Consider the following 25,598-nt stretch of genomic DNA (forward strand, 5'->3'; position numbering starts at 1 on the left):
GTATCCCCGCCATCAGCTGCCTGCCACACACATATTAGAGGGCACAGAGCACCAACCTTCAGTACACACCACCAGTGACCAGGGGGCGAAGAGCCAAGAAGACTGCAACTAGGGTTATCTTGAGGTTATCTTGAGATGATTTCGGGGCTTTTTAGTGTCCCCCGCGGCCCGGTCCTCGACCAGGCCTCCGCCCCCAGGAAGCAGCCCATGACAGCTGGCTAACACCCAGGTACCTATTTTACTGCTAGGTAACAGGGGCATAGGGTGAAAGAAACTGCCCATTGTTTCTAGCCGGCGCCTGGGATCGAACCCAGGACCACAGGATCCAAAGTCCAGCGTGCTGTCCGCTCTGCCGACCGGCTCGAAGCTAGGGTAGCCATATGTGTGGGACCTTACCTTGCGGTTACCTTACCATGATTTCGGGGCTCAACGTCCCTGCGGCCCGGTCCTCGACCAGGCCTCCTCGTTGCTGGACTGATCAACCAGGCTGTTGGACTACGGCTGCTCGCCGCCTGACGTATGAATCACGGGAGAGCGGGATCAACGCGACAGAAGAAAGTGCAAATATTGTGGACGACCAAATGGTCAGTCTGTCACTACTGAACTGTAACAAGTTCCTGCAGTTAAGGAATAATTTTGAACGTGACACTTATCAGTGTCAGTCGCAGCCCACTTCCTGCTTCATTAAGGATTGGCCATCTCGGCCACCATTAATTCCCATTAAATAGAGAAACAAAGTAACAAAAACATTCTGAAACTAAAAATGGTGGTGGACGTTTGAAGTACAGTGTAGGAAAGTGTGTGTCAGTGTCGTGCTCTTGCCTTGACAAGTCTCTAATACACTTGTGCAAAGGAGCTAAAACAAAGTAGAGGTGTGTTTGGTAAGTGTTATGCGTCAAGTGTGATGAAGCACTTGCAACAGTCAGATTACAGTGATGTGTGGCTGATACCGGGGCAGGTACGGCCTGGGAGCAGTCTTGAGTGTTGTGGGAAGCAGTTTTAACCAGTTGTGGTGGGAGTGTGGGAGGGTGGGTGTTGATGGTGGGAGTGTGGGAGGGTGGGTGTTGATGCTGGAGGTGCGTACTAGGGAGAGTTTCTTGCCTGCCCGCGGTGACACGGCGCTCGTGCTGCCTGGGTTGAAACCTGGTTGATGGGGTTCTGGGAGTTCTTCTACTCCCCAAGCCCAGCCCGAGGCCAGGCTCGACTTGAGTTTGGTCCACTAGGCTGTTGCTTGGAGTGGCCCGCAGGCCCACATACCCACCACAGTCCGGTTGGTCCGGCACTCCTTGGAGGAATAAATCTAGTTTCCACTTGAAGATGTCCACGGTTGTTCCGGCAATACTTTGGGTGTGGACGGTGGTGTAGTCACCATGTATTGACACAAACTAAACCTCTTCAACCTTCACCCAACAAAAAACATTAATTGTAAGAACATTCCCAAAACAAAAGTGGAAATTTTCCAGATGGAAGTAGCGAAGCACTTCCTGCGAGCAGTTCCACATTAGCATCAATGAGAGGGAGTGCGGCCAGCCACAAGCAGTAGCCTCATGTATAAAGGTAACACCAGATAAACTTGACTACGGACACTACAACAGCTCCCCAAACTGAGTACTGGTAAGTGTTTGTTGGTGACAATTTCACGGTGCTTATTTACGGAGGTCAAATATTTCCAAGAGAAGAGGGGAAGAAGTTTGCGTCTTGCGACCTAATGTTTGGTGAAGACAACTGAACACACTCGGCATCCGTCTGGAAGGTGACAAAAGTGCAGTATGTAAAACCTCCAAAACAAGTCGTGCAACGCCACAAGTACCTGTACTTGTCACCGTAACTGTGCCCTTGTGTGTAGGTGGACATGTGGAGTTTGTCGCTCGTAATGGGAAGTTGTCATGTGTAAATAAGCTTTTTTGAGTGGGGTGAGAATAGCTTGAGAAATGTTATCCTTTTATGTATATTTATATCGATAAACTTACCTCAATTTCTATTTTAGGCAAGATACGTCCGGGTAGAAAATATACAGACAGTTTTCTACAAGTAAAGACTAAGTTTAGCAGTCAAAGGAGTTGAAATGCTCGAGAGGTTCGTATAGGTTACACCTTCAAAATGAATGAATTACCTGCCAGGAGTGAAAGGTAAAGTTGGTGTAAATAAAGACAAAGGTCGTCCAAGCCAGAGGCCCACAATTGTTCATCCTTGTAGCAAGAAATATAAGAAAGTTGGTAGAGGATAGTGGTAGAGGATGGAGCTGCACACAACAATGACCAAACTCATCCAGCGGTGCCCAGACATGCCTGGCCTCGAGCTGCCTTTACAGGACCTTTACTTTGATCAGTTAATGGTGCTTATTTCCCCGCTGACAACCACACAGCACAAGGTTCACCGTAACAGCCAGCACTATCGTTGAAGAGGTAAAAGTAACAAGGTGGTTACCGACAAGTGTAGCAACACGATTAGTGGCAACATTGCACAAGTGTGAGTACTGTAGCCTTGAGCAGTAAGAGGGAAGCCAGCATGATTAGGAATAATGAGATGACGTGTGGCAGGGGTGAGGGTGGAAGGTTGACCTTCCCTGCCAGGCTCTTGTTGTCTAGGTTACGTCCACCACTTCCATGACGTCTGGTATCATCATGACTTGATACCTCTGTGACACGGAAGGTTACGCCCTTTATTACTTAATATTCCCATTACAACACATCCCCTTCCCCCCCCCCTCCCCCTGTACCCTAAAGGTTGCTACCGTTGGGTTCCCATGATATGATCCGAATACATAGGGGTACGTGTCTAACAGGCGCGATGTTGGACACTTTGGTGGTGGGGGAGAGGCGGGGATTGGGTGGTGAGTAGCGTTCAAATCACCAGCAGGAAGGTTAGTTGTTGTGATGGTAGTTTGAGATGCGGTGTATGTGAAGGAAATTGAAATTGAAATAAGTTTATTGAGGTAAAATACACACAAAGGGATGAGGTAGCTCGAGCTATTCTCACCCCGTTCAGTACATCGTGTTAATACATACATACATACACACATGTGTAAAGGTGTTCGTGTCGTGATTGCTCTGACGTAGTTCACGTGGTGTGGTTGTTTGGGTGAGGGTTATATACTGGTGGTGGTGGTGGCGGCCGTGACCCTGCAGCTACGCCTCTACACATTACCACCATTCACATGCCGCCGGAGCACTTTTGACACCATTGTCTTGGCTGACCCCCCGAGGTGCCCTGGTGTACACGACACACCGCGGGGCTCGGCCAAGTTTGCCTGTAGTGTGCGACACCATCGTGTGGGAGAGTATTCCCTCGTGGCCACCACCCGGGCAGGTGAGTGAGGACACAATACCCTGCCTCGGCACTCTCCACCACAACCCCAGTTTTACTGTTGGCGGTGATGGCACTCAGTGTATACCAGTGAGGGGGGGGGGCCCCCTAGTGTGTGCTGACGTGGTGTGACATGGTGGGGGGGGGAGGCGGGGTGGTGATGAATCAGCCCGTTCTCGCCAGTGTTCCCAACGTCAGGGAACTATTGTACTAAAGTGCCCTAACCTGTCATATCCTATCCTGCTAGAGGACCCACGAACAGAAAACTGAACTTTCAATTTCGCGAGCCGCCACCATTTTCTTGTAAATCAGTTTTTGGTCTTGGGAAAGTGTCAGTTTGCGACGTGCTGCGGCAGCAGGTTGGATGAATATCGGAAATAAGAGGTTGTTTTAATCGTAATGATATTAACTACAAAGATAAAGCAAAGGTAAACCGGAAACTTGTAGATCCATAACACAACAAACTTGTTGATCATCCATAACATCTCGCCAAGTGAACAGTGTGCATTTAATAATGGTTCTGGGAGACCAACCAGCACACCAACAAAAGTTATCTAATCATTACGAATATGTAAATATTAAATGTGATTCGGTGAATTATTTAGTCATTGAGCCAATGAGTACCTTAAAGTACTCATTGATGAAGTACTTTAAAGTACTTTGAAGTACTAAAGATGGCGGGGGGGGGGGGTCACACCGCTCTTACACGGCAGCGTTGATATAACCCATGATAATCAATGTATCAGTTACCTTGTAATGTTAAACGACCTGTCATTGTTACAACGAGGCTTACAAGGATGCAGTTTAAATGCAGATTAAATGCAGTTTATTTCAAATAAAAATAAATCATATTTGTAAGAACTAATAAATCCGGCAAGATGTGAAGGCAGCAGCGCTAGAAACTGACAGTTTGTATTTGTATGGTGAGCACACTGTCAACCCTGGCTGGCAGTGTGGTGCAGGCGGCGTGCTGTTACTGGGGCTGCCACCACCACCACCACCACAATGGTCGCTCAACCCTCACCAACCGTTAAGCCATATAATTGAATGTGAAACTGGAAGTAATTTAGACCTGGCCTGTTGTATAATCAATCTAGTATCTTGGAAGACATCGTAAGTTTTTTTGCTTTGCTTTGATGTCCAAAGGGATTGGAAAGGATGGGGGAGGTAGAGGGATGCCTATATAAGCCAATTTGACTCCTATAGTGCATGTAAGTGGTGTCATGAAGACTGTTATATATCAAGCTCTGACTTGTGGGGCAGTAAACATGGAGCCTAACTACTTACCAATTTTTCGTTTTATTACAAATAATTTTATGACTGGTGTGTGGGAGGTAGTGAACAGTAGCATCCTTCTCACTGCAACAACACCTGACTGAATCACAGTGACACAGTACTCAGATGAGGCGAAAGGTTGAATCACAGTGACACAGTACTCAGATGAGGCGAAAGGTTGTAAGTGTTGCCAGCGAGTCGCCGGGGGAGGCCGGCTTAAGCCACAAGACGGCAATATAACTCTCGAAATCATCAAAAGGTAACACAACATTTTCGCCTTGGAGATAAGGCGGAGAAGGTGACGGGGGAAGATGTAGGAGTAGCACGAGGGAGGAGTGTTGGAGTGAAGGTAGTCATGGAGTAGCATGATGGAGGAGTGATGGCGCGTCACCACTACTCTTTTTACCCAGACGCCTACGCCCCTCCATCAGTTGCCAACCATCAGATTTACTCTTAATTTTATCTTAACTTGTACCCTCTTTAATACAACTGTGTGTGTAGAGGGTTGTATAGAGGTGTGTGAGGGTATTGTTGATTGTGGCGAGGGGAGGTGCTGTGAGTGATGAAGGGAGGGGGAGATGAGCGGGTGTAGCGGCAAGCTGCATGTGTCTGTGTGTGTGTGTGTGTGTGTGTGTGTGTGTCAAGAGGTCCGCAGCCTCCCTCCCTCCCTCCTCTGCCAGTCCTTCTCACCTGCACTTAGTGATCACAGGTGGCCTCAGCCGCTCCCCGCCCCTCTCTTCTTGTTGGTCGCCCCCTTCCCCCGCCCGCCCCCACACCCACCACCCCACCCACTCCAGTGTTAAGAGGATCAAGACGGGCTTGAGGCGTCTACACCCTCCTTGTGTGTCGTGGTGAGTGTCGTCCAGTGTTGTAGTGAGTGTTGGGAGTAGAACAGGAGCCAGCAGCAGCAGCCTCGTGATGCAGCTGTGCACGTGGCGTCAGGCAGGGTCGCTGCTGGAGCCGCCAAAGTTTTATCAGCAGGTTTCCTGTGTAATGTGTGTACACACGCCTTGCCACGCTGGCGAGGAGGAACCCGCGTCCTGGCTGGGGCCTCCCGCATTAATATGGGAGTGGAGTAATTTGACGCTGGAGGCATTTCCTGGGCCACTTATAAGTGTGGCCGCGGGGGCCTGTGGGTATGGCCAGGCAGCTGCTACAGCACCCCTGCCCACAACTCCGTCACCGCCACCTGCACCAGCCAGCCCTGGCTCCTTCTCCCACCACCAGAGTCCTGTAGGAAGTGGTGGCCCCCTCCACCGTCTGGTCATATCTGCTAGTGTCTACTGGCTGACTCATTAGGTGGACACCATGAAAGTTTAAACTCGGGCAGCCGGCGAATGTAGCAAAACCTGAAACCGGCGAGATGTGAAGGTGACAAGAACTAGGTGAACGTTGATCATTTCAAGAGGTGTGTGAATATCGTGTGAAGTCATAGTTGGAAATGTTAACGTTGTAGGTATACTCTAGGTGTATGGTCTTCCACTCTGCTAGGTGGCAGGGTGGTCATGTTACGGCATTACGACTATCTATATATATATAGACGGAAAACTTCTCACCCCCAGAAGACTCGTACCGAGACAGCCGAGATATTTTATCACTGATAATTTTAAATGTCAGGAATGTATCATATGATGGTTATCTTGAGATAGGCCGAGTAGTAGAGGTCATAACAAATATTTATTAACTGTTTGCAAACCCCGTGGCGCAGTGGTAAATCACTCTCCCGGCACTTCTCGAGCTCTTTGGCCTGGGTTCGTATCCTGGCCGGGGAGGATTGACTGGGCGCCAATCCTTAACTGTAGCCTCTGTTCATCCAGCAGTGATTGGGTAACCCGGTTGTTAAACTATTTGGCGGGTCGTATTCCAGTGTTCAGGATTAAAGACTTGCTCGAGACGCTGTCCGTGCTGGTGGCTGTACAAGAATGTAACAACTCTTGTATATAACGCAAGTGTTGTATATGACGCGACCGTCAGCGGGCAGGCCAGCCTGTGGTCCACTAGGGTGAGCGTCAGTGGGAACGCTCTCCTTTGGAACCCGCTCTCTGCCAACCCTCCAGTTAGCTTGGTCAAATCGCGCGCGCGCGCCCTTGTACAAACCTTACCACCTTCCTGTTACCTTTCGATATTTCAGGGGTTTAGCGTCCCCACGGCCCGGTCCTCGACCAGGCTTCCTCGTTGCTGGACTACTCAACCAGGCTGTTAGACCCGGCTGCTCGCAGCCTGACGTCCCTTCTCCAAGAAATAAAAACAACAGGTGGTTTAGAGCACGGTCACAACTACCTGATGCCTAAGCACTTAATACTCGCTTCTTGAATTGGCTGGATGTTGTAGCGAGGAGCGCTGTAACATCCAGTTGTAACGCTGTGGGTTGGTTTGTCCGGTCTCGGTGTGACCTTGCTGGTCCGGCGTTGGTGAGGTGGATGACCTTGTTGGTCCGGCGTTGGTGAGGTGGATGACCTTGTTGGTCCAGCGTTGGTGTGACCTTGAAGCGAGGGTGGGGGGGGAGGGAGAGTACTGGTTGCTGTAAACTAAGGAGCAGGGTGTTGCAGAGACGTGTTCACCACATGACCTGGTGCACCTGGAGTACTAGTGGGGCCGAGGTGGTGCTCGGCACAAGGCACACCTGCCTGGTCTTTGGAGATGTTTGTTTACATTGACACGTACCCTGTACTATATGAAGGGCTGCATAGTTTGTATCAAGAGCTAGCCGTATGATATTACACTCCTCTCGCAGAATGCTTAGTTACACATGAGCATGAGTAATGAAAACAAGAAAACTGGTGAACTGAATGATGTCTGACGACCTAACGTTTAGGGAGCATAACCAAGCAAATATTGCGTCAGTCACAAAAAATGATAGGATGGATTACGAGAACTTTAAAATCCAGGGATCCCATCACAATGGTTGTACTCTTCAAGTCACTTGTGTTGTCCCGTCTCGAGTACTGCTCAGTACTCATTTCCCCCTTCAGAGCAAGAGAGATTGCTGAAATAGAGGGAATACAGAGAACATTTACGGCACGCATAGACGCGATAAAGCACCTAAATTTTTGGGATCGTCTCAAAGCTCTCCAGATGTATTAGCTAGAAAGGAGACGAGAGATACCAAATAATATACACATGGAAAATACTGGAGGGCCAGGTCCCTAATCTACACAGTAAAATAACAACGTACTGGAGTGAGAGATATAGAAAATGCAGAATAGAACCAGTGAAGAGCAGAACCAGGAAGATCAGAGAACACTGTATAAACATCAGAGGTCCGCGGTTATTCAACGTCCTCCCAGAGAATATAAGAAATATTGCCGGAACAACGTTGACATCAAGAGAAAACTAGACTATTTCTAAAAAAAAAGTTCCGGGCTATGGTGGGTATGTGGGCCTGCGGGCCGCTCCAAGCAACAGCCTAGTGGACCACTCTCACAAGCCAAGCCTGGCCTCGGGCCGTAGAGGCCAGGCTCGGGGAGTAGAATTACTCCCAGAACCCCATCAAGCAAGCAAATATGTTTAAACTCCACTGGAGAAATGGCAAATGGCGTTTAACGTTAATAAATGCAAATTCCATGAGGTAAGGCCAGACAGCGGTGCTATACGCCACGTCAGTAACAGTGATGGGTAGATCCAACTGTGGCAGGAGACTTGGTAGTGAGCGTATTTAGTGTGGTAGAGAGAGAGGGTGGGGGGGGGGGGTTCCGTGCGTCGACCACCTGACCTTCAACACCTCGGGCTGGAACATGCTTCTGGGGCTGTGTAGGGCGGCTCCAAGTGGTGAATCCCTCGGCGAGTGATGTGGTGTGTGTAAGGGGTGGGGGGTGTAGCGGGGCTCTCACAGGTATCACCTGTCACCCACTACCCGTCTCCGACCACCACCACCCGCTCTACCGTCACACTCGCTCACATGTCACGTCACCACCCGTCCACGTCATGCCTACCCTCTGCTGGCCCAGCCTGGCCCCCTCCCACTACCTGTGCTGGCCCAGCCTGGCCCCCTCCCACTACCTGTGCTGGCCCAGCCTGGGCTTGTTGTGTTAAGTGTGTTTACTCTGGCTGGACAGTAGTATTGTTCACATCGTGATCATATCCACTGTGACTTGTCTCCACCGGCTTCAGACTCCTTTAACGTGTCGGTAGAGGACACAGGTGGAAACTGAGTGCCCAAATGAGCCACGGCAACCCGTTCTCGCAAATTTAATAAGTCAATATTGACTTGTTAAATATGTGCATAGGTGACATACTTAACATAATAGTTTCCCTTGAAAAGCTTCATAGAAAACACCGACCTTACCTAACCTACTTAGTATGTTAAGATAAGCATCTTATTGCTTCGTAATTACAATTATTACCTAACCTATAATAGGTATAGATTAAGTAATAATTGTAATTACGAAACAATAAGATGCTTATCTTAAGATACTAACAAGGTTAGGTAAGGTCGGTGTTTTCTATGAATCATTTTAAGGGTATCTGTTATGTTTAGTATATCACCTATGCACGTAGTTAATAAATCAATATTGACTTTACGAATTTGCGAGAACGGGTTGGCCACGGAGATATTAGAAAGAACTTTTAGTGAGAATGGTTGACAAATGGAATGCATTAGGAAGTAATGTGGTGAAGGCCGACTCCATACACAGTTTAAAGTGTAGATATGATAGAGCCCAATAGGCTCAGGAACCTGTACACCTGTTGATTGACGGTTGAGAGGCGGGCGGAAAGAGCAAAGCTCAACCCCCGCAAGAACAACTAGGTGAACACAGAGGGAATGCAGTTACCTGTTGCTTCATTACTTGTGGTGTCCCCGTAATGGTACCTGGGCCCCAATACCTTCCCTCTACCCATCCCGTCCACCAACTTGTTATAACCCACATGTTAGGCTAGTTAAGTGCTTGGTGTGCTGGGTAAACGGCCCGTAGCATCTGTCTTAACTTCCAGGTACCTATTTACTGCTTGGTAACAGAGGCATTTGGGTGAAAGAAACTGCCCATTTGTTTCTGCCTCCACCGGGGATCGAACCCGGAACCTCAGGACTAAGAATCCGAAGCGCAGTCCACTCAGCTGTCAGACCCCTTAATATAACTTCGTGGGGTAGTTTATATTCTCCTTCATATTCTCTTCATCCTAATTTATATAATAAGATGTTTGCCAATGTGTCTTCGCACTAATTGTAAACTACACTGTGTTATAACGGTTCAACATCACCGTTGAAAATGAAAGCTTAATGCTACTATTTTTTGCCAAAAAATGTAAGTTTGATTCGCATAGTTGTCCACCTGTTTAATCCAACCATTATTGTAACAATTTGCACAAGTTGTTCCGAACAAAGTTTAGAAGCCCAATACTTGTATCGGTCTCTGCAACCACCCTCACGGTCAAGTTCCCGCACTTTCATGATTATTTTGAAATTTATTTCTTGTTGGGCAAGAGGTGGGATGTTAGTGGAGCCAGACGTAAGGAGCGACCAGTATCAGGACTGAGGGGTCGCCATACTAGCACGTTGGCTCTATATAGATGCTTGCAAACATTCCATAACGTCAAAGTTTCAAGAACACTTGTGGAGTAATCTTTCTAACATTGGGTCCTCGTAACATTTCGATGGTGTTTCACACCCTGCTTGGCTGTGGCTTGGTGCTGTAGCCTGATGTTTTGTGGCTGTGTTCAAGACCTCGTGGAGCTCCTAGACTGTCTGATCATATGGTGGACGGTGTTTTGCTGCTCTCCTTATTGCCTTATTTTACACTGCATGTTGGTTTTCTTTGAGGTGTGTAGTGGTCCTAGGGGATATTCTAGATGCGGCCGGACTAGGGCCTTGTATAGGTGTATCTGTGTGTTTGTACCAAGGCTTCGGAATCTGTTTTTCCTAAGGCTGCTTTGGCTTTGTTTAGCCTGTCCCTTACGTGAATTTTTATCCCCGTTTTATTGATCACGAGTCCCAGTATTGTGCCTACCTCCGCATATTGGATCAGGCGGTTGTCAAGGATAATGGGGTCTGGGTTTCTTTTTATAATGTGTATTATCTGGAACTTTTGTTTTTGTGCTAATTTTCCATTGCTTCTCAAAGTGTTTAGAGTTCAATTGCTGCCTTGATGGTGGTGGCTAATAGCGGCTTTGATGGTCTTGATTGGCATATTATTTGGGTGACAACGTCAGCGTATGTGATGTGTTCTCCATGTTTGGGTTGGGGTAGGTCAGCCGTATACATGTTGAGTAGAGTGGGAGAGGCAGCTTCCTTGTGGTACTCCACTTTTCAGTTCTATCAAGACACCCAAGTAGCTGCCGTTAAGCCTAGCAGTTCTGTTGTCTATAAAGCTGCAGAGCGTAGCAGTAAATCTGTGGGAGTCCTAGCTCATATATCTTATATTGTAGGCTTGTGTGCCAAACTTTGTTGAAGGCTTTCGAAACATCTCTCAGCTCCATGTTACACTGGTCTCTCTTCGACATTGCGTTGGCTCTCTGCTGGTAGACGAGGTCGGGTCACCCCACCCGTCGCCCACCGACCTCACCCGTGGTATAGGTGGAGTTTGGCAAACGGCTTTCACCTGCGCTCCAGTTCAGTGACCAAAGCTAAGAGTCAGTGTTGTGTGGCCCCTTGCCAGTGTGTCCGCTGGGTGTAGTATACTGTACACGGTTTACACGTCGCTAGGTATACTACAGTTTACACGTCGCTGGGTATACTGTACAGTTTACATATCGGCAACATGGAATGGGAGAGGGTTTTGAAGGCAAGAATGATGCAGCAGACAGGGCAGCCCCTGTGACCGCTGAGCTGTTGCCTGCCCCAGTCATAGTATGGTAGCAAGTACTCTGCTTCAGAGAGACCTGCACTGCTTCTGGTAGTAGTTTTATTGATTCCCAAGCCCGGCCCTGACTAGCGATGACTTACTCCCACAGGCTGTGGCTTGGAGCGGCCCGCAGACCCACATATATGATCTACGTCTACTATAAGGGACGTGTTTTACCGAAACCCGTTATAAATCTTACTCTTTCCTGGCCAGTAATGTAGGTAGATTAGGGTGGCCCGCTAAGACTGCATGGAGAGAACAATCACCAGGGTGAAAGATAATCTCGTCTCTTTATTTAAATTGTCAATATTTCCCCTAATATAGCTGTCATTTAGGTTACTGTTGTTATTGTGTGCCTCCTTTGACAGGTGTAATTAAAGTGGGAGAAGTCGTTGTTATAGATTCAGCTACTAGGAACAAGTTCCAAGTAGCACGGGCTATGGTGAGCCTGTAACTAGCCTGACACAGGAGCGGGGCAAGTAGTACGGGCTATGGTGAGCCCGTAGTGGACTTAACTGGCACAGGAGCGGTGCTGAATGTGTGAAGTGGGAGAAGAATTGTGTAGTTACCTAACTACTAGTACATGTGGTGAAGTCAGTCCGCCACTCAAGAGGAGGATTGACTGGCGTGTTTCACCAGAGTTCATAACTGGTTGTCTAGGCCATAATCATCTATACAGAAAGCTGTATTAATTTATAGTTACTAATATATGTAGTAGTGTCTACTAATCAATAATTTTGATTGCTAGACTATATATATAACCATAAATTCCCCAGAATGTGTAGAAAGCTATTTGTGGGACATTTAAATACCATACAGTCCACTATCGAAATAACGTAAAAATAATCACTAAATTACTGTATACATTAATATAAATTAATAAATATATAAATCTCAAAAGTCAGTTTTCCCCACAAGTGGTGCCACGGTGACCGTGTCATCCAGTCTTCCTCCGGCCTTTCATCTCTAAGGGTGTCTGGCTCTGGTCTCTAGGCTCCTTCTTTTGTAAAGACCTGATTGTTGTTTTTTTTAAGTTCTTCACACATCTTATTTTGTCGGTGGTGGTGGTGGTGGTAGCCCTGATAGCGGGACTGGCCAGGATGGTGAGGCAGGCACTAGACATGGCCCCCAAACATCCACCGTCCACCACCCCACCTCCCACCTGGCCCACATCACCCAGGGTCACTATCGTATGTTGCTTCATTATGTGATGTCAAGGAATGTTTGCATGCCTTCACTTTCTCTGTGTGGGTGTAGGGAAGGGGAGGAGGGATGACTTAATCTCAGGCTTGGTAAAAATCACGATTTTTTCTTAGCCATACCCGGGCGGGTTGTTGTTTTTATCTATTAACAAGTGGATACCACCAGGCTGTTGCTTGGAGCGGCCCGCAGGCCCCACATACCCACCACAGTCCGGTTGGTCCGGAACTTCTTTCAGAAAACAATCTAGTTTTCTCCTGAAGATGTCCCCTGTTGTTCCCACAATATTTCTAATGCTCTTTGGAAGGACGTTGAACAACCGCGGACCTCTGATGTTTATACAGTGATCTCTGATTGTGCCTATGGCACCTCTGCTCTTCACTAGCTCTATTCTGCATTTTCTTCCATATCGTTCACCACTCCAGTACTTTATTTTACTGTGTAGATTTGGGACCTGACCCTCCAGTATTTTCCACGTGTATATATATCTCTTGTCTTCCCTCTTCCTAGTGAGTACATTTGGAAAGCTTTGAGACGATCCCAGTAATTTAGGCGCTTTATCGCATCTGATAATATAATAATGTTACAAATAAAATAAGGATGAAGTTGGTAGCAACCATGCCAAGCCTGCTTAGTCCCCCCCCCCCACCCCCCTACATGCCTAACCCCAGTTTCTTCTTCTCTTTTATTTAAATTTTGCCCCGAGGGGCGAATTTATTTCCTGTGAGTGGACGCACCGCCATAGCAGCATGTACAACACTCCCCAATAGGAAGAAAACCCGCTGGGTTGTTCATCCTGTCACTTGTACCCAGACACAGCTGGGACTTGTTTAACTGTCTCAGGTGAACAGCTCCTCAAACAAGATTAACATCTGTCAACCGTTAAAATTTTACTTTATATGGAGGGTGCAAAATGGGAGAATCTTTTAACAATATAAATATTTATTTGATAGTGTTTTCCTAATTCTCACCCTATCCCCCCCCCCTTCCTCCTCCCTTCCCCCTTCCCCCTTCCCCCTCCCTTGACAGGTCAGCACGTTCTCACGAACGTTCCCAATGTCAAGAAACTGTTGTACCAAAATGCTGTAACCTAACCTACCCGAGGACCCACGGACAGAAAACGGGACATTATATCAATTTCGCGAGCCGAGGGCAGTTTTTTGGCCTCGGAAGACGTATACGTCAGTATGGTCCGGGAACATGTTGGGCAGGTGGTGGTGGGTTCACCAGGTGGTGAGATGTGACGCCCTCCACTTACAGGGGTATGATGAGTAGTGTTCCTCCTTCTGCTGCTGCTGTTGCTGTTGTCAACATTGTGACCTTCGTCTTGTTGATATTCCTCCCTCCTCCCCTCCCTTCCACCTGCCCTCCACTCTCCCTCCCCCCCCACCTTCACCTTCACCAACTTCCTCTATGGCCTCGTCCCCCTCTCATGGCCGCCCTCATCACCCTTCACTCCAGCCTCCCTCCTCCCCCCCCCACGTCCCCTTCACTCCAGCCTCCCTCCTCCCCCCCCCCACGTCCCCTTCACTCCAGCCTCCCTCCTCCCCCCCCCCACGTCCCCTTCTCCTCACCCGTCCCATCCCTCTTTCCTCCAACCCCTTGGACAGGTGGGTACAGCGACCAGCAATCATATTGCAGGTCGGCGTTCGATTCCCGACGGTTGAAGTATTTGGGCACCATTTCTTCCCTCTGTGGTATCTTAGATCCTTGTCTTCATATCTCTAGCAAGCTGTATATAGTCATACCGGCGTAGCGCTTTCTCCTGGTCTGCTCCCTTCTCGTTAATATCCTCCATTGTGCCACTCGGGAATGTCTTCCTGGACGAAGAGCAGCATTGTCGTGTGATGGTAGTGACTATTGGTGTATGGGTGGAGAAGTGGGTGTTGAGGGCGGGCTGGCGTCTCCGGGTGAGTACCAGCTTCCCGCGGAGGGAGGGGGGCCGCTTTGCGTGTTCCGGGGAGGGCAGGTGAGTGTGCTAGTGAAGGAGGAGTCCTCCAGTGGCCCCACCGTAGGCGACACAGGAAGGTGTTCCAGGCTGTTGGCCACCACAGTAAAGTTCTTATTATGCACCCCTTACCCATCCCGTGGGCGCTGGTGGAAAGGGTTACACAGCCACATAATCGGTTCACAAACTGAAGCCCATAGTTCATTTAACCTCTCTTGTGCTCTCTTGCTCTTGCTCTCTCTTGCTCTTTTGCTCTGTACTCACAGTTGTGTTTGCGGGGGTTGAGTTCTGTCTCTTTGGTCCCGCCTGTGTGTGTGTGTGTGTGAGAGGTGAGTGTGTGTGTGAGGTGAGCGAGTGAGATGCTTGCCACACCTGTCGTAGCAGTGTGGTAATGGGCAGGCTCCCGGGGCCATGATAGTGTACCTTAGTCTTTGGTCAACAAGAGCGCGTGCCTTGGTAGCCGTTTTCCCCCCTGGCCTAGTGGAGCTGCTGCTGCTCCCTCTGACTCTGGCAGGGAGACGAGAGGAGGCTGAATGATCAGGTGCGAGCCGCTGTAACCAGCAACCTTACCACTGAAGTTATGATCAGACAAGTCAATTACAGGTAATGTTAGCTCGCGGTGCCACACGGAGGGTTAGTTACCAACGTGTTCAGGTCCAAACAAAGTCAAGTTTCACCATCTTGGATGAGTGACACAGGTGGTATGGCATGAGGAGCTTGAAGGTTGTTTACCTTGCCTCGAGTGGTGTGACAGTGGTGGTATATGGGTGTGCTCACTCCCACTCCTTGTTTACTCGTATCTGTGTATGAATCTGATGGTTTTTAACAACTAAATAACAACCCCTCCCCACCATATCCAGTAATTATTTACACGAAAGTCATAATAGTATAACACGTAATAATTATAATGTCTACTGTATAATCCGGATTTAGATTTAGAAGATTTATTTGGCAGTTACTTGTAGACTAGTTGGGGTTACCTGGGTCAACTGCAAAGCGTTGAACCATTTAAGGTTTGAGTCCCAGAATGCAAATGTGCCATCAGAACATGCATGTTGTATGTCATCATATTATTCTATTATATTGTGAACAAATAATGACACTATGAACATTGTGGCCAACGTTTCATCTACACAGAGTTCATGCAGGGTGGCATAGTAGTGGGTGTGTGAGGTGTAGGTATATGTCGGGGCTGTCATAGTGGTGTTCATGACACAAGTGATGGTGGGAGGGAGGAGATGGACCCTCCTACCTGCCTACCCTGACCACACAGCTGCCACCTCACCAACTTGTGCACTCCATAACACGAGAGCCAGCAACAGTGGGGTGGGGAGGTCCTGGCCGGCCCTACTCTCCTTCATCCCTGCCTCAGCCTACTTTACCCTTTTAATATTGTTTGCAACATAAAACATTTTGATGAGTAGAACTCTGGAAACCTTGTACATGTAATCTACAGGTTCACGAAATAAAATTTACATTTTAAAATATAGCGATAAAGTAAAAAAGTCCTTAAGTCAGTGATAAGTGTAATTTTAATTAAAGTCAAATTGCTGAGCCTGGAGCTTGAAGTTATTGTTCGGGGCAGGCTGCGACCGTCTCCAGCGCACATCTCGAGTGCACACCCTATATTAGCCAGTCATCATTGGCGCTGCCTGTGTAGGAGGGGCGGTGAAGAATGTGTAACTGTTTGTGTATGGTATGATAAAGGGATCTAATGAAGACCTTGGCCGTAACCTCCTGACACTATCAACTTAAATATGCCGAGGGAAAAGTGAAGATTATACGGGATAACGCAATAAACGCAGACTGGGTGAAACATAGATACCCACTTAAAACTGGAGGGCTGGTTGACTCTTGATCTCTGGGGGGGGGGGCCCGTTGGAACATGTCAAGCAGCTCCTTGGTACGCCCTCTTGTCTGCAAGTGTAAACATAATGAGGTCAAGATCAAGGCATCTCGGTAACACCAGGTCATTTTAGTTTATTTCACTCAAATATAAGACTTGTCAACAGGTCCCTAATTGCCCTGGAGACTAAGAGGACGGACCTATCACTTGTAATGCTATCAGTAACGCTTATTCTAGGTGGATGTAGAGGTTGGTTGTGTACGTGTCTTGACGCTCAGGTCTGTCTTTGTGGCGGCGACGCTTGTTGTGGGTGTGGAGCGACCACACCTACACCAATCTTGTCGGTGTGGTGTGAAGCGACCACACCTACACCACTCCTGTAATGTTTGATGGGAGAGTATTTAACATATGTGAACCCTTGATGTTCCTGATGATGAAACCCTACACACCTACAACAGTCACTTGTATTAATGTGTCACTTATTTTTATGGAGGCGACAACGTGTCCATTAATACTTAAGGCTGCCATACTCCGTGTAGCTGTGCCTCACGCTCCGACCACCACAGAGGTATCAAGTAATATACTTGGAAGATACTGGAAGGCCAAGCCAAATTTGCAATGGAGAATAACAATATGCTGGAGCGAAAGGTACGGAAGGAAATGTTGAATCGAACCAGTGAGTAGTAGAGCTGCCATAGGCACATCAGAGTGAACACCGTCTGAACATCAAGGGTTCACATATGTTAAATACTCTCCACCAAACGTTACAAATATTGCCGGAACAATGGTGGACGTAAAGAATCAATTAAATAAGTTCTTGCAAGAAGTACCGGACCAACCGGGCTGTAGTGGATATGTAGGCCTGCCGGCAGCAAGCAAAACAGCCTGTTGGACCAAGTTACTACAAATAGAGGCGGGGCTCGGGTAGTAGGAAAATCTCCAGGATTCTCTCCAGGTTAGATCCAGGTAAGGAGGTGGCAAGGACCTGGGGCAGGGGGCTCACCTGGCGTAAGGTGTGGCTGATCATCAAGTATATACAGAGGGGTGCAGGTTAACCTCTTGTTGTTGGTGTTTAAGATTCAGCTTCTTGGAACGAAAATTTCAAGTAGCACGGGCTATGGTGATCCCGTGCTACTTGGAACATGAAATAAAAGTACACGATGTAGAGGCCATGAAATAGGCCATGGCATGTGGGTGAGTAGGGTGGGTCAGGTGAGGCTCAGGGTCAGGTCAGGTGGCCGGGTTGGCCAGTGCCGGCGTTACTGTACCCCCCCCCCCCTCCGCCTGCACGTGAGGGGGCGTTTGTTTTGGTCAGTGGCGGGGTCGCCATGGCAACGGGTAAACAATGTTGAGACAATTAAGAGTGGCACGTGCCGCAGTTGTTGGGTGATCAGCCCCTTGGCGACCTTATGCCCTGGTTCACTCTGGGCAGTTAGGGCCCAGACGGGGCTCGCTAATACCATGTGGGCACTAATGCCAGGTATAGGCGCATCTATGGAGGGGGGGGGGGGCAGGGTGATTGGGGTTTAAGTGGCGGGGGGAAGGAGGGACTCAAGCCGGGGAAATTGGGGGGTGGATGAGATGGACCAATCAGGTGCGGCCGTGTGGTGGAGGGGGCCAAGACCCCTGGTGGCGCCGTGGTGGCACCATCACACACACACCACTCCACCACCCGCCGCCCAACACCACCCCTTGGCCGCTACACCACCTTCGGCCGCCCACTACGCCCCCGGCTACGGCCAGGTAGGGCTCTTGTCTGACCTGACCTCTGAACTCTCCCAGGTCGCCTTTATAATTTTATTGATGTTTGGGCGTGGGTTATAGTAGAGGGGTTGTAGTGTGGTGGTTGTGTGGTAGAGGTGTGCGTGAGTGTTGTGGAGCGGGGTGGTGGCGTGCAGTGGTGGTGGTGGTGGACACCAGTGTACACCTGGGTGGGTCACTCCGGGCCCGTTCACCCTCGCTACCTCACTGCTGCATCTCGCCTGCCCCACGCCGCACAGCCCACGCCCGCTGCCCACGCCCGCTGCCCACCCCTGCTGCCCACGCCCACATCATGGACGAACCTCAGCAGGCAGACTGTAATGAAGGTAATTATCACGTGGAGCAGTGAGAGAGGTGAAGGATCTTCCCGTACAGTCGAGGCTGTTGAGGACGGGGGCTGTGACCTGGGTAGGGTAGAGTGACCTGGGTAGGGTAGTGACCTGACCGTCTAAGTGTTCCCTTGGTGATGGGTAGGGTGGGGTGGGGGTGAGGCAGCGACAGTTCCTCGCGGGCAGCCAGTCGGTAAGGGCCGCACCGGGACACTTGTGCTCACCACTGTAAGTGTACCAACCTTCACTTGTCTCCTGCCTCTTGCCCAAGTGGTGCCGTCGTTGTATAACCTTTGTGAGTGTCACTAATGTTTTGATGATGTGACTATGGTACCGAGGTGTGTGGGGTAAGTTTACCTGGGCACTGTCCTGCCACGAGTGGAGAACCCACCCTACCACCTATTACCCACCATTTCAAAACTCTTCCAACAACTATAAGGAATATTGCGGGAACAAAAGTGTAAGTTTTAATATGATCGTAGCCACCCTGTTAGTTGTAGACGAGCCAGGTTGTAGTGGATGTGGGCTAACCAATTAAGTGTATAAGGACAGAGTGTAGACTAGAGGTGTATACTGGTGTGAAGAGCGAGGTGTGTCACACCTTAACACGCCATGGGTGCGTGTGGAATGTTTTAACTTGTGAAACAGTACATGACTTGTTGCACCAGCCGGCCTCTACTGCCCTGTGCTCATAAGTGACGCATTGCACGTTATTGCTTAAACACGCTGGATTTTATTAGTTATCGCTGGTGGTGTGGGTGCCTGCTGACCAACCACTCGCATACCACTTGCCAGTTTAAATGTCCACCTCCAGCATTCCCTAGAGCATGTTAGTATTGGAGCGTTGAGCACATGCTGGTAGCGCACATGCCTATATGTGCATAGGTATATGTGGGTAGTTTTAATATTTGAGTGTGGACGGTCTTGTCGTTGTCAAATTAAGCCGGTGCTCGTTGTCGTGATTATAGGTGGAGAAAAGATCCGATTTCCGGGTAGAGGGAGTGTGGTTGGTTAGGCAGTGGGGTTTGAAGAGTAGTGTGATTTGCCAGGTAATATTATGGCTATCGTACATGTCTAGGCCAACTCTTGTTAGTGAGGGCGTTGCCGGCCGCCTCTTCTTTCTTGTCTTCTTCCTTACCAAACATCAACAACATGTTTGGAAATGGATTAAAGTTAAGAAATATTGATTTACCATTGTATGATAACAGGAGCAAAGCCAGCAATATAACTGAAATAGATAAATTTAGGCGTGTTGTGACGAAGATAATTGCGAGGCTGCAAGGTTTACCTAGCTAGGGCCCAAGACCTCTTCCCGCATCAATATAATATTTTGTTCAAGAAGTCTGCTTGCTTATATATAGTTGGTGACTTGCTTAGTTTAGGACGTATAGGGTTGTGCTCAGAGGGAGTGGTTGTGTGGAGGCATGAAGGCTACCTCTGGTGGTCTGATGTTCGTAGGTCTGCTTAAGCTTCACGCATTTCATCCATCATTTATTATAGATTTTTCTTCTGTGCCATGTTGGTTTGAGGTTTTTGCATTTCAGAGTTGGTTAGAGTTCTGCCCGTCACAGGCACGACCTCCTACATGTTAAACTCTAAATCACGCACGAAATGTTAATCTCTAAATAGTCAGTCTTCTATCTGTCATAGCTTTAGCTTTTGTTCTCTAGCAGTGCTCTATATAAATATTCGTTTTTGTCAGTCAGGACCGTAGCCTGTGAGGTGTGAGTGCTGACCAGAGATAATGGTACAACATGTTGGGTTATTGTGGTGTGATCCTTTGTGCCGCTGACAGTAATGACCCAATAGGCAGGCTAGTCAGCCTCGACTAACATTAACTACAGGCTGTTATTACTAGTCATATTGATCTGGTCTCATGTATACCTATCACCGCCGCTGCTGCTGCCGCCTAACTCCATCACCCTCGTCATATACTATTCTTTAAGTTTGGTGAACATTATACTTGTTCAGGTCAGTAAGTGTGTGTTTGTGTTGCAGGGATGAAGCGGATGTCGGAGATGGAAGGAGAAACACCACTTAAACGTCCTCGCCCCGCTGGTGACACTGAGCTGCGACTCCTCATCCAGAGCAAGGCAAGTCTCCTTTGTCGCATAGGGTCAACGGGGGGGGGGGGGGGTGTGTGTGACGGTCACCTGAAGCCTCAGGCGGGGGGGGGGGGAGCCATTAGAGATTTCTTAAATGTAAAATGAGGCCAAAATGGCCTTGTACTGTTTGGTCCCATGCTTGTGTGTGACGGGAACATTGACCAGTGACAACAAAGGACAAGAGTGAAGTACTGTGCAGGTAGTATGACGTTTTTGGTGCTTTGGCATCAAGGTGGCTACAGGGGCACACAAGGAGAGCCGTGATCTATCTATATGGTCGCCGAATAAAGATAAATGTGAAGGTGGTAATTGATCAGGGAAGGATAAAGTGCCTATGGAATCTATCTCGTGTTAGAATCTGAAATTACCGGATGTGTTGGCTGCCGAGGGTGTTAATAAGAGACTATATTTACTACTTTATTAAGAATGTCACAAATCTGAGAATCATTAGGTAACAGCCCAGTGATAAGGTAACTGAGGAAAGATTAGAAGAACATTGTTGGACAAAGTTATCACAAGTCAGGCCTGGCCTCCAGCCGGGCTTGAGAACAATAATTATTCCCAGAACTTACTCTAGGTACGATCCACTACGAATGGGCGTGTTAAGACAGGTGCAGCCGAAGAACTCGAAGACGAGATGGTGGCAGAGAGAATTAGCTGCAGTAGCTGGAATTCGTCTTGAATCTGTGCCATAACGATTTATGAAGATTAAGCCACCCAAAAGGGGGCACGGGCATGAATAGCCCATAAGTGGTGGCCCTTTTGAGCCATCTGTGGAGGTGCAACTGCACCCTGTGTGACGGAAGATAGTCTCCCATGTGCCATAACGATTCGGGATGGAGTTATATAATGTACGCGGTAGGGAAGTGACCATAACCCGAGAGACTGTTCCCCTCTAATAATCATTAAGAATGTGTGCTCTATACTACATCTCGCACAGTTGGCAAACCATTTTGTCAAATAATCCTCATTAATCTTTCCCCATTTTGCTCCTGCAAAATAACATGTTTCTGGGTTAATAAATGTTAACCGTCTCAAATGAACAAATCGTCAAAGGTTAAGAGTTCCAGCGAACAACCCTTCGTGGTCAAAATAAGTTCAATGTGAGGATCACTAATAGATCCGTGTACAAAGATGAACTGGATAAACACCAACAAAGGATATTTGTCAACCGGGCTCTTGTTACTATGGCGAACTGTTTTCAGACTTTAATTTCCCGCGGAATCGAACTGGAAATAATTCCGATCGGTATTAGATCTCATAGCAGTCCCACCAAAGGATGGTAGATGTGAAACATTTTTGAGACCTGGTGAGGGTTTGTTGTTCTACTCCCCGAGCCCGGCCCGACGCCAGGCCCGACGCCAGGCCCGATGCCCGGCCCGACGCCAGGCCCGACGCCAGGCCCGACGCCAGGCTGACCTCTAAATAAACTTGATTGATCAGACGGTCATCCATGAGGCCAGTTTTAAAACTAAGGCTACAGGCATACCGTTTCTGGGACCAATGTCTAGACGGTTAAAGTGTGACATTACCTAATGAGTTTGATCCGGTCTTGGACGCGGACCTAAGTCAACTGCTGTTCTGTCATGCAAGTGCCTCAGATTGTACTCCTTAGATCCCTTTACAAATCTTTCGCTCTCACATTCAAATGTGGTCAGTTTTTAAGTCTTTAATTCTACAGTTTTTAACTCGATGGCTGTCGCCTCCACGGCTGGCGAGCACCATTATCAAGTTACCCTCAATATTTAAAAGTGGCGAAGTTGCTGGTCGGGTGTACACCGTCCCATCTCTGGGGGGGGGGGGGGGGAGGAGTTGTAGCACACTCTGGCCTCACGGCTGAGTAGACAGCACTAGGCGTAGTAGGTCTAAGGACCCAGGGTTCGATTCCCGACAGAGGAAGAAACAAATGAAGTGTCTTTTACCCTGATGCACTTGTTCACTTAGTAAATAGGTACCTAGGAGTTACAGATGCTACGGGCTGCTCTGTTTGTGCTCGTGCATGTATTAGAGAAATGAAGATAACTATATGTAGTAGACATAACAAAAATAGGTTGGCTAGAAAGGCCAAGAGCTAATAGCTAGATTCTGCACGCGCGCACACAGTACAGTAAATACAAATGGTAAATACACAAAACCATGGGTTATCTTGAGATTATTTCGGGGCTTAGCGTCCCCGCGGCCCGGTCCTCGACCAGGCCTCCTTTTTGTTACACATCCCCCAGGAAGCAGCCCGTAGCAGCTGTCTAACTCCCAGGTACCTATTTAGTGCTAGGTAACAGGGGCATCAGGGTGAAAGACACATTTTGCCTATTTGTCTCCGCCTCCACCGGGGATCGAACCCAGACCCTCAGTACTACGAATCCTAAGCACTGTCCACCCAGCTGTCAGGCGCCCTTTTACCAAAAGTCGCCTTGTAAACCCCAAGGTTAACCTTATACCATGTTGCCTTGTATATTTGTCCTATTTTTAATATTTGATATAAACGTACAGTGCTATTTCTAACGAGTGTTTTGTTTACAGGCTGCAGGCTCGGTGATCGGCAAGGGAGGCCAGAACATTTCTCGTTTACGCAGCGAGGTGCGTAGCCCACGCCCCCCTCCCCCCCTCTCTCCCGTCGCAGCCTGACATGTCCCCCCCCCCAGGACCCTCAGCCCCCTCGCCTAACCCCCCTCCCCCCCTCCTTCTCTCTCACCTCTGCTAGACACTGCTGGACCAACCTACTGTTCCATGCTTTGAGAGTCTTCACATTCATTTATTTATCATTCCAACATATATATTATTTATTTATTTTTTTAGTTAAAGGTAGAGCTGGTGTGTAGCGCTGCGGTGTCAGTCAGTAGTTAGTGTTATTCAGACGCGCACTTCTCTACCCTTTTGACACGCAGCCGTTCCTACTGCTCACCCGCGCTGTTGGTGCGGGTGAGGAGTGTTGGCTGGTGTTGACAGGGTGGGTGAGAGCTGGATGACAAGTGTCTAGCCAGGTACAACTACACGTGTCCCACCATTACCTCCCCTGCGGAGTGATTCTCAGACGTGGTGTTGAGCCTTATCAGATAGCTCCGGGCAGGGAGGTGACCGCCGTAGTCCAGTGTGGTAGGGGCTTTTTCCCTCGCTCCCTCCCCGCTCATCACCACATCTGGACCAGGCCGCCGCCTCCCTCTCCCTATCCCTTGCCCCTTATCTCAAGTGGGGGTGGGCGCTGGTGGACATCACCACCCATCCACCCCGCCCACCTCCAAGTGGTGACCCCACACCGAGGCGGTAACCACTAGAGGTGGTGACCAGCAGTAGTGGTGAGGTGGGTCACCACCTGCACGTCCCCACCTAGTGCGCACAGTGGCACCATTAGCCTGCTATGATTGTGTTATACTGATGATAATGACAGATAAGCTAGGAGGTATAACCTGTGAGTGCCGGTATGTTAACTGGAGCCTTTTCTCCCTCCCTGTGCCCCTGCCACCGCGGCTGCCCCCGATGTCCCGCCAACGTCCGATTGGTCAATACCAACTTGTTTCTGACCAATCCCATGTTGGCCCCGCCCCCTCTCGACTGACTGACGGCCGTGGTCATCTATGATTGGTTCATGTCCCGCCCAACCAACGTACGCCCCTCCCCCTGAGCAGAATCCAGCCAGTATTACCGTGCCCGATTGCCCAGGCCCCGAACGGTAATTAGTCTCTTTTACTGTTTTATCGTATATGCCTTCACTGTCAGTCGTCTGTAGATGATGTGGCAGGCCAGCTGCACCATCTCACTAGTGTGTAGATGATGTAGCAAGCAGTGACACTATCTTAGTCGACTGTTGATGATGTGGCCAGTCAGTCACATGGTCTCAGTTGTCTGAAGATGATGTGACAAGTTGGTGACACCATCTCAGTCGCCTGCAGATTAATTGGCAAGCCAGTTGCATTCTCAGCTTTCTGTGGATGATATGGTAAGTCATATTAACACTCTTACGTCTGTAGAGGTGTGAGGGGGTCATGGAACACGCTGTACATCTTAGATGGTCCGGAGTGTGTGTTGTGACATCTAAGTTGAGTACACGTGACGTGACCAGCCAGGCACCAGTATCAGTCGTGGGTAGACCATGTGGCAAGCCAGTCAAACACGGTCATCTGTAGATGATCAGGCAAGTCTAGCACCATGTGAGTGGTGTGTAGATGTGGCCAGCAAGCCACCTGACGGTGGTGCGCCCACCTACAGGCCACCTGACAGTGTGCCCACCTGCAGGCTTGAGGTTGAGCCCTCCACACGGCCCCTCTCCCCATACAAACTAGCATTTATATTTATGGTGTGGAGGCTTGAGTCTATTTTTTTTATTATTTTTTTTAATTTTGACCAGGCTCAAACCTCCATTGACAAAATATTGAGTAACTCAGGCATAATTCTGGCCTACCTGTTGTGTTCCCTCCACTGACAGCCTTGTGAAGTGTTGACCACTTGTTGATGCCTCCACCCTCAGTGTGAGACTGTATACCCCTCCCTTAGCGGCTAGGTCAGCCCACCCCAGCCTTCCCTGTGTTAACCTCTCCCACCCAATCACAACAGACGGTGAACAGTTGCCAGTGTGCCTCCTACCACTAACTCATGTGACGTCATCAAGCAGGTGGCTGAGGGCTAACATGTATGTGTGAGGTCAAGTGTGAACGTGTACAAGAGTCTGGCTGTGACCCGACCCGTGCTGGGGCTGGTAGTGTGGCCGCCCCGCCCACCTGGTCTACCTCGCCCTCACACGGCGGCTGTATGCTACCTGCTTCATGACGCCACACTCACTTTGAGACATTTATGATGCTCTGCTTCTCTTAATCTTGTATGTATGTGAATATATATATATATATAATATAAATGTGTACATATATATATGTATGTATATATATGTATAGTAATATATTGTACCTAGTAGCCACAATGCAGTACTTGGCCTACTATGCAAGGCTCGATTTGCCTAATAAGCAAAGTTTTTCTGAATATATATATTTTTTCATTTTTTTTCCTATGAAATGATAGTTATCCATTTCATTGTGTATGACTTAATATTTTTTAATTTGA

The 25,598-nt window shown here is 48.6% G+C and overlaps 1 protein-coding gene across 12 annotated transcripts in view; it reads left to right on the forward strand.

Annotated features, from left to right (window-relative positions):
• Positions 1–25,598, forward strand: part of HnRNP-K (Heterogeneous nuclear ribonucleoprotein K) — a 182,474-nt gene that overhangs the window by 125,427 nt on the left and 31,449 nt on the right. For 9 of the 12 annotated variants that reach the window (XM_045749900.2, XM_045749895.2, XM_045749899.2 and 6 more), the window contains 3 exons: positions 20,443–20,537; positions 23,070–23,126; positions 24,173–24,216. In XM_045749900.2, coding sequence (XP_045605856.1) covers positions 20,445–20,537; positions 23,070–23,126; positions 24,173–24,216 — 194 coding nt within the window. In that variant the 5' untranslated portion in view covers positions 20,443–20,444. Of the gene's footprint in view, positions 1–1,532; positions 1,558–5,170; positions 5,433–18,392; positions 18,442–20,442; positions 20,538–23,069; positions 23,127–24,172; positions 24,217–25,598 lie in introns of those variants that run through there. The other 3 variants (XM_069302148.1, XM_045749901.2, XM_045749897.2) reach the window with 3 other exon arrangements.

The sequence above is a fragment of the Procambarus clarkii genome, chromosome 47 (genome assembly GCF_040958095.1).
Source record: "Procambarus clarkii isolate CNS0578487 chromosome 47, FALCON_Pclarkii_2.0, whole genome shotgun sequence".
NCBI lineage: Eukaryota > Metazoa > Arthropoda > Malacostraca > Decapoda > Cambaridae > Procambarus > Procambarus clarkii.